The sequence below is a fragment of the Nuphar pumila genome, chromosome 12 (assembly GCF_984573655.1).
Source record: "Nuphar pumila chromosome 12, dmNupPumi1.hap1.1, whole genome shotgun sequence".
Taxonomy (NCBI): domain Eukaryota; kingdom Viridiplantae; phylum Streptophyta; class Magnoliopsida; order Nymphaeales; family Nymphaeaceae; genus Nuphar; species Nuphar pumila.
In genome coordinates this window covers 7,860,089-7,870,064 of record NC_143260.1, presented here as the reverse complement: position 1 = coordinate 7,870,064, position 9,976 = coordinate 7,860,089, and the positions used below count along the sequence as shown (strand labels likewise).

The 9,976-nt window shown below is 36.2% G+C and overlaps 1 protein-coding gene across 5 annotated transcripts in view; it reads left to right on the top strand.

The window, feature by feature from the left end:
* The first annotated feature begins 1,092 nt into the window (after positions 1-1,092).
* LOC149819858 (GDT1-like protein 1, chloroplastic) overlaps positions 1,093-9,976 on the top strand; it is a 29,002-nt gene continuing 20,118 nt past the window's right edge. For all 5 annotated transcript variants that reach the window (XR_016426544.1, XM_089982871.1, XM_089982872.1 and 2 more), the window contains exons 1-4: positions 1,093-1,266; positions 3,143-3,185; positions 4,870-5,193; positions 8,888-8,941. Coding sequence is in view for 4 of the 5 variants with exons in the window: in XM_089982871.1 (XP_089838997.1) it covers positions 1,118-1,266; positions 3,143-3,185; positions 4,870-5,193; positions 8,888-8,941 (570 nt within the window). In the remaining variant the exon portion in view is untranslated. The remainder of the gene's footprint in view (positions 1,267-3,142; positions 3,186-4,869; positions 5,194-8,887; positions 8,942-9,976) is intronic.

Here is a 9,976-nt window from a genome sequence, read left to right as displayed (position 1 = left end):
TAGTCAAGTATATTATGCCATGTCCTCTTCTATGGGTCTTGTCTAAGGCTTTCTTCCAACACTTTTTTGGTTTTTTTTAAAGGTATCCAGAACATTTGTTTTCAAAGGTATTCTAAACGGAGGGGGGGCTCCCCCATACACCAAAAAGTGTACCAGAGGAATGCACCGGACATGGTGTCCCACGCATCCGCACATACTGCGTGTGTGGCGAGTGGGCCCCACGTGTTGCATGGACAACGGACAATCGAACGCACTAACGACCATAAATTTTGGTAAAAAGGACGGATGATCGTGGAAACTGGGATAAGGAAGGGATGGTTTAGTGTTTGCCTCATAAAGGAAGGGGTTATCGACTGGGAGAAGGTTGCTTTCAAAGAACAACTTGACTACATATTCACAATAACATTTTCAAAACAAAGTTTGAAGCATTTCGTTCGTGATTGATTTGCATGTACACACTAAGGAGAGTGTTGAATAGTAGTGTGTGTTTGGGTCTTAGTCAAAGACCAATTTTGTTTTCTTGTGTTTGAGGCATTTTGGTCAATTTGTGTAGAGATTTTAAGAGCAAATTTGATATTTACATAATTAATTATGTTCAGATAAATTTCTGTAGAGGTGCATAAAGATGTGAAAAGGTTCGAGAAGAGTTATTAAAAATGTATTTTCGCAACTTAGATTGGCGTATATGAAAAAAAGGCTAAAAGTCATTGAAATTATGTAACGGTTGGGTTTCTCCCTACAACCCCAAGAAGAAGGTTTGGTTGGTTGTTTTATTTTAATTTTTTTTAACATGTTTCATAAATATGAGAAAGCACCTCCTTTTTTACTTGGCCGTTGTAATTTCACGATCTAAAATTTGTTTGTTCATTGAATATATTCTACACATCATTTATATATTAGATTCATTTCACCATCCAATCATCCTACAGCCCAGATCTTTCTCAAGAAGACATGGTCCGCATACTAATCTCCAACGTGGGTTTTTTCAGATCGACGGTCTATTTCCCCAGTCGCTTCCTGATAAAAGGTAACGTTCCCGCGGGTATAAATATGGCGGGGGGAGAGGGGAAGGGATTTCAAAAGAATAAAGAAGTGAAGAAAGAGGAAAGAAGTAAAAATGCGCGGACACGTTATCTGCGAGAGCGCGCTCGGAGTCGCTCTTCGAAACCCGAAGCCCCCGAGGCCTCATGGTTTCTCGTTCTCCGCCGGCCGCCGGAGAGAATGGCGGCGATTCTCTGGAGACTCGCGTTTTTTCCGATCAGTGAGGCAAGCAAGATCTCTCTCTCTCTCTCTCTCTTTTGTGGATCGACTTGAACGTTAGTTATTATGCTGATTTTCGGCTTCTATCGAGTGGATTACGGGATTTCTGATCAGAAACTCGAGTGGACAACGCAGAATTGCAGGATTCTTTGTTGTTAAAATAAGAAGAACGTAAATGTGTGTCTGAGCACGCGCGTGTATGCACGCCTATGATTTTATGCGATAATTCTGTTGATCGGTTGTGACGTTTTAGTTTTATGCCGATTTTCATCTTTTATTTAGTGAGTTGGGGAAATTCTTGGCAGAAAATTGAGCTAAAACGTGTCTGCGTCTTTATGCGATCATTCTGTGTACCGCTCGTGGATTTTAGGTGTTCTGCTGATTTTTTAGTGAAAATTACGAAATTTCGGTCAAAACTCGAGCAAAACTGGTGGAACTGTTGAATTCCTTTTTGTTATAGAAAGAAAAAGATATGTGAGCGTGCAGGCCTTGTATGCATGTCTGTATGCTTTTATGAAATCGTTCTGTGGATCAATTTCGTATTTTAAATATATAATGAATTTCAGATTTTATTTAGTGAGTATGGGAATTATGGTCAGGTACCCGAACAGAAATGGTGGAATTATTGAGTTTTTCTTTGTTGTAAAACAGCAGAAGATCAATATGTATGTGTGTGCGCACAAACATGTGCCCTTGTATGCAGGCCTGTATGCTTTTATGCAAATTGTAGACTTCAGATTCTGTGTTGATTTTCATCTTTTAATTAGTGAGTTTACCGGAATCCTGGTAAAAAACTCAAGCAAAACAGCAGAGTTCATTGCATCCTTTTCGTTGCAAAAGAAGCAGTTCGATGTTTATGCATGTGCATGAAAGTGTGCTTTTGTGCGATTGATTATGTGGATTGGCTGTGGCTTTCACAAATTTAGTCTGATTTTCAGCTTTTACCTAGTGAGTTGCGAGAATTTCAATGAGAACATAATTATGTGCAAAGAGAGGAATTTTTGAGTTACAATATGGCAGAGTAAAAGAGAAGAAGATATTCTTATTATTTGGTTTTGTATGGTTAACGATTGATTTTGGTGTATTGGTTGTATTTTGTGCATCTTGTGCCAATTTTGGGAATTTACTCAGTGAATTACAGAAATTCTTTTAGCAAATTTGAACAGAAAAGGAAGAGTTATAGAGCTGTGTCTCCACGAGATGGGAGGGAGGGAGGGAGGAGGCAAAAAATGCCTTAATTTTGAGTTATTATAGGTGAAATATGTAGATAGCAGATTTCACATTGTCATATGGAGTTTTGGCTCTTTTTAAGTAAATCAGAGAAACTTCAATGTGAACTTGAATGCAAGAATAGGTCTATGACGGTTTTCATAATCTGAAAAAAACAAGGCGAAATTCCATCAATTTCAGGACCCAAAAAAATACATTATATAATTTTGGGAAATCTCATCATGCATGTTATAATCTGAAGAAAAACAAGGTGAAATTCCATCAATTTCAGGACCCAAAAAAATACATTATATAATTTTGGGAAATCTCATCATGCATGTTATGCCATGATTTTCCTTGCTTCTGATTGTTAAGTAACGACATCTACATCCTTTTGTTAGTACTGAATGGGTTGCTTAGCTGCTGTTCCATTTCTTCTCCTAGAGAGTTGTGGAGCTTTTCTATTGAAGATTTAGAATATCTGATGCTAAGAAGCTAGAGAGCCTGACTTGACATTCTAAGATGCTTTTCTATTGGGTGTCATACTTGGATCTTATTCTTCATTAGATATTTATTTGATTTGGCAAAATTTTGTTTGTTTTCAGGTATAACTTATGGATTGGAATAATCCATGGGTTTTTAGATTTACTTATTGATAGTGAATGTTTTGCAGGCTGTCAAGACAGTGGTCACAAATTGCAAAAGGGGATGATCAGGTAATGTATTATCTCTCATGGTCACATATCTCTTAAATGCTCTTTTGTATCTTATGGAAGCTTAGTGATTGAATATGTTTGGGCATGAGAGACAGGATTTGATGCATCACCAAGATGATTAAAATCAATGTTGTAAAATGCACATTGTAACTCATATCTTAATAATGTATCGAGAAAAAGATAAATTTGCATAACATAAATTAAAAAAAGATTGAAAAAAAATCGCGTGATGGTATTTATGGATGAAGATAAATAATGCATGTGTTCAATTTGCAACATGGTAGAGTCAATAAACACAACTATAAATAACTAGAACACAATCTTAACATGCAAGCTGATCTAAAAGGTTGTACTTCATGGTACATAAAACATTTCATCTAATATCCTAATTCTTAAGTTCTAAATTCTAATTTTCTAAACTATAACCCTGAGCACCTTAAGATCAAACTTCCAATTTTTTTTGGAATAATTCTTTGCCACTTCATTTTAAATTGTGTCCCTTCTTCATAAGCTCATGAATTATCTCCAATTTATGAAGTTGGCAGCAGTGATGATGGGTCTTCATCAAAGGAGAGACTGGGTGTAGGGTCAATAAGGATTTGATCATCATTGAGTGGCTTGTTAGTTTTCTAACATGAATGATTGATAATGTTGTTTTATTGCTTCTTGTTTTTACATCTAAGGTTGATTGAGAACCAGTAAACAAATGATTCATGGAAAAGCACATGCAGTTTATGTTGATAAGTTAATCATTCTATTATCATGTAAATTTTAAATGCCAATACTATTTACTCCATGTATAATGCATTTTTATCATATATAGATGTTAAAGAACACTTCCTAATTCATTTAATTCACAAACCGATTTATCTGTTCATCATAAAAAAATGATCCTTTTTTATTTTAAGCCCCATGTTTGCCAACCATACCTGCTACCACCTCGTGATTGTTGTTAGACATGGCCAGTCAGTCTGTGGTGTCACGGTAACAACTCAAGTGTCATAATTACCATGGTCTTGAGTTCATTGCTGCACTAGTGAGGGTCCATGATGCATGTTCATGTTGTTGTAATGTACATATGCTTGCATGTCTGTGTGCATACTTGTGTGTTTTATTATAGCTAATACTTATTTGTTCCTATTAAACCATCAATTCACAAATAAATAATTATACACTTTAGACATATGGTTGATTGAGTTGCTTGATTTGCTGAATATATGTGGGATCTACTATTGTAGAATCTAAGGCATTTCTCCCTTTTTAACTGTATGTGAAAGAGTCTGATATATTGTCGTTGGGGTATTTTTATTCATTAAAGTACCATAAGTAAGTGCCCTTTGTTTAACGTAGAGAATAGCATGCAAGTAGCTTTTTGCCCTACCCCATGATAGTTTCCTCTCTTCCACTTTCTTCTCCTTCTTCATTCTTCTTCATATTCTCCTCTTCCTTTTTCTTCACTACAATTACAAATGGAAATTCCTACAAATTTACAACCTACAATCTGGATGCCCTCATAGCCAGTTCGTGTGTGATACAGATTTTTGATCTTATTAATGGTATTGTCTGATTGTATAAAGAAATTATTGCACTACTGTCTGATAATATAACTTTGTTCTTCAATTGTCTGTTAGTTGGTCATGGTGCATAGAACTTTTGTTGACAAGTTTTTACAATTTGAATGCAGGAGCTCAGAATCCCTGATGATAGAAGGCAATGTAGAGAAGGAAGAACATTTGACACACTTCAACATCAATGTGATTCTAGTACCTTGAATAAGTCTTTCATTAGAACCAATCTAATGAAAGAAGTGCTTCCAGCACTTTTGGGTCACAAGGCTTTCGTGGGTTCTAATTTATCGATTGCATATACTATGAAATTTGCATTGTTGTTTGGACTGCTTACCTTCTGTGGATCTCAACAAGCACTGGCCAACTCAGACTTAGCAAATGCCTTGCAGACTTTTGATTTTTTTGGAGAACTTGGTGACATTAGCACAGGTTTTGCTTCGGTTAGGAAGCTTCCTTGTACCTTTGTACTTCACATTGTAATAGTGATATTCTGTATCTCTAATAGTTATGTGGAACTTGGGTCTTCTAAGAATGTTAGAATTATGGTGATATAGTTTCTTTTCTTCCTTCTATGCTTGTGCATGATATGAGAGGGTTGCATCAATATTATGGATTTAAAGATTATGTGTCATTGAGTTTCTGCTGCTGATGTATGTTATCTACCTAACCTATTAAGTGACTTAATGATAATGAGGTGATTTTGTGGTTATGCTGATTGGCAGTTAGATTGTGATAAGGTCATTACAGTTAATTCCTCTAAATAATTGATTAACATCAGATTGACAATTTCAGCATTGACATGATTTCAATGTTATTTAATCCCTTTTGTGATGGTATGAGAGCATCACAGCAAACACGGCCTGTAAAAGCTTAACTGTTCCTGATCTTTTTATTGCTTACCTTGCTTATTTGTTTTAACATACTTTTACCTGTATTTTCCTACTCTTTGAATTAGACCACAACTTTTTCCAGAGCACAAAAGTTTACAAGTATGCACTTCATCTGGAGCTATGTCGCATGGGTGTGACACAGCAATTTCTGAAAACATGGGTGTAGGTTCATTACTTCATTTGTATAATTGTACATACATTATGTGTGTGTGACTGTGTGTGTGTAAAATGTGAACAAAACTGGATGTGGTCAGGGTTGACCAAGTCCAGTTTCTGAGAGAAATGGACTTGGGTGTGGCTGACCACACCTGACACTAAGGAATCCATGTCTCTGTCTCGCACCTGCAGCGATACAGGTGTGATGCCCTTTTAGGAGTGTCCATTTACATGGTTCTGGAACAATACTTCTAACACAATAATGGCAGTCTTGCCCCAAAACTCACATGGGTTATACATAAAATGAAGTAAAGAACAATTTTCTGGCATTATGGCATTTCCTTAGCAACTCCATGTTTATTTTAGTGGACATGTGTGTTACCGGATAATCCATGAAAGGACGGAAATAGTTTAAATGAGGTTGATGTATACTTCTTCCATGTTAGATAGAAACAAAAGTGCCAATTCCTTGGTTATTAACATATGCATGAAATTCATGGAAATGGAGAGAAGCCAAGGACTTAAATTTATGTTTAGAAATAAACCAGACAGAAGTGTTGGCATCAGTAACTAATAAAAGGTAATGGAGTCCATATAGATGACTGAGGAGATGCAACCACTAGTTAAAGTGAACAAGTGTAAACAGTATATTGCACTTAGATATACTATGGAGAAAGGTGAAGTAATGAACTTACAAAGTTTTACAAATTTTCACAACCAAAAGCTGTTAATCAATGTTTCTTTTTAATCACTTGTAAAAGAAGCAAGGAAGAAGCACACGATTAAGAGGAAGACTTAACCCTCCATCATTGTCTCATGTAGGACAGATTACTTGTGAAGTTTTTTTGGAGAAAACATGGAGAAGCATCTGGGACCAATTATATCCAGTTGACCCATGTTCCATTTATGACTGAGTATAAATGGGATGGTAGAGGTAGGAGTGCCTCTATACTGACCTCTAGGAATACCAAAAACTGGCTATTGGTATTATAATAGAACTTTCTCAGTATGTCCTATTAAGATGAGGGTAATTTACATATAGTCACCTAGCATATGACAAATTTATGTTTAGCTGCTGCAGGTTTGAAATATTTAAGATAAATGCCTAGCCTTTCAAGAAATTGCTCAGATAACTGCCTGAGTTGCTTTTTTATTCATCTAACTCTAGAAGCAACTCAAGCTTTCATCTGAGCAATTTCTTGAAAGGTTAGGCCTCTATCATAAATATTTGAAACCTGAGATGGCTAAACGTAAATTTGCCATATGTTAGGAGCCTATATGTAAATTATTGTTAATGTGCAAACACGTATTAATGTTTACAATATTACAAAAATGTACCCCATTTGAATGCACACTTATCATCCCTCCAGGTTGTATGTCATGTTTAATCTATAACCTTCTTCGTAAGTTACGGATATCTTTGGTTGTTTATCTTTGAGTCTTTGCTTAAGAATTTGAATCTTAATGAAATCAACTGTCCTTTTATTGCCCTCATGTGTGGGCCTGATTTCTCTTTCCTCTCCTTTTTTATCTTTCTCTTTTGTCTCCATTCTTTTTTGTGTATATCCATCATTTAAAATATATTAACTATACGTGGTATCAGAGCAATTTTAAGAAACAAATTGTTGTTATTTTTAGCCCTGGTTGACCTTCTCTAGGGCAACACATGAAATCATTCTCTTGAAGGTTAAATACTGTTATCTTTCACCATTTTTCTGGAAACATTGGGAAGTCTAGGTTGTTGATTTTACACAAAGGATGCTTGAAAAATACACAAGGAAAGGATGCCTGGCTTGCAGAAGTGGAAATCTTGCTGATAAAATTTCATCCTTTGAAGATGCTGATAATTGCTGATGATTAGCCATCCTATCCTTTCAATAAGATGAAACAAAAATATCAAAAATTTTACCAAAATGACTATCAGTTTTACTGTGTCGCTGTTTCTGACTCCAAAATGCTATGACTTGCAGAATATTTGAAATTTTGAACATGTAATGTTGAGAATGTTAGAGAACATAGAACTGAAATAACCAGTAAATGATTGAACTGGATGATTGTTGACAAGAATTAGCACAACCGTCACAATGTGTCTTATTCTATGGGACCCTACTCAAATGATTTCGGGTCAATATGAGTTCATTAGTTGGCATTGAGTTGAGCCAATCCTGGTAGCATAATGACTTCTGTCATGATCTTGGCCTAGCCAATGCAATGACTCAGCTGATCAACTTGTAGTATTTGACAGCCATGAATGCACATTGTTAGTGTGACTCCCAGCATTTGAAATTTAGTTGAAGAAGATTGTGCTTGCTAAGTTGCATTTTATATCATTTTGCATGCTCTGTTTTCTGGATATCAGCATTAATTTGCATCCAAATTTTCATTGTGTTGTTTTTCACATTTAACTGGTAATCTATGTCACATGGGTGCGGGTGCGGGGTTGCGGCACTTTCAAAAACCTTGGGTGCGGGGGTGCGGCAGGGGTAAAAATGTAATATATATATATATATATATATATATATATATATATATATATATAGAAGGGGGGTCCGGGGGTTCCCCCGGTGCGGGTCCCGCTGCGCGGTCAGCGGTCCAGGGGGGGGGGGGGGCGCCCCTGGCGGGGGGTTATAGGGGGGCAGCCCCCCCCTCCCCCCAAGAATTTCTTTTTAAATTCCGCAGCCCATTTCATAGGGCAATTTAAAAAAAAAAATCCAAAAAATGGACCGAAATGACCCTGGGTGCGGTCAATGCACCCAGGGTCGGGTTGACCGCACCTGCACCCGCGTCGACGTGGGTGCGGCACCCTGCTAGCTGAATCCCTGTTACATAGCTGGTAATGTAAATGAAGTTCATGTTCAACTTCTTGTGAAACTGGCCATCTGGGCCTGCTACAGTATCATGACAAAGTTCAATATATTTTCTTTTATCTTTTGATGTTTATGACATTTGATAAAATTCAAGTTGATATTCATTCTACTTGATTTCGTATTTATGTTTCTCATATGTCCCTAAATTTCTGGTTGGACATACTTATTATGGTGTAACGAGCACAAGTTTTGATGTGGGATGTTCATTTCTTTTTATGCAGGCATTTTTGCTGATCTTTTTCTCTGAGCTTGGGGATAAAACCTTTTTTATCGCTGTAAGATGATTGATTCTTTCCATAACTGATCTTTCTCATGCACAGGTTCTTTATCTCTTATCTCGTACAAGTATGAGCAAATAGATAGACATAACCTGTCACATAGGTATGGGGGTGGGTATGGGGTATGACACAGTGATTTACAGCTGAGGAATTTCTAAAATGATGGGTAGGTTGTTATATATAGACATATACACATAAAAAAATGCACAACTATACTGCATTTTATAAAATATTGTATATATGAAGTTGTAGACTGTCAATATGAACTAAAAGTCTAAAATATGTTAAAGATACTTAATAAATGACAGTTGCTAATAAAAAGGTAGATAGTTAACGTTGAGTACTTTTGATCCCGTGTGTTGACCACATAGTGATTAAATTACAAAATGGATAAAATGTGCCAAGATACCTGAAGGTACCCAAGTACCACTGTTGGTACAACACGGGTATGGGGAGCTGGGAGAAGTACCCATGTTAAGGTCGTAACTGTTTCCATATCTTAAGGTTAATTTTATTATTCCAATGGAAATCCATATAGCTATGGGGGCTCATGTTAGGCTTGTAGCTTTCTTTGAGGAAGCAAGTTTCCTTTTGCTTGCATCTGTGAAGCATGGTTTGTTAAACATATCTAGTTCATTACAACAATTATTGGATAGGTGCAAGTGTTTGTATTTCTTTCAAAGTCAAATACATCTCTAATAGATTCAGAGATACTGCTTGATGGTGAAAGAATTAAGTTGAAGTTATATCCTTTGGTAATAGCCCATATCTACGTTCAGCAATTTATTGGCTTCATTTATTAAACTGATGGGCATAAATGTTCAGCTTAGCTTAATGTTTAACCAGAAAAATGTGCTTAATACTGATCATATGGACCTGATTCTTAAGTTTGTGATCTTAACAAGTTATAAACCTTTTATCTGCCTTTCGACATGGTGTGTGTGATAGCTTCTAAATAACTATTTTCCAAATTCCTTTTATGAAGAAGTTGATTGAGTATCAAATTAACCAGTTTGAAAAGTCACGTTTATT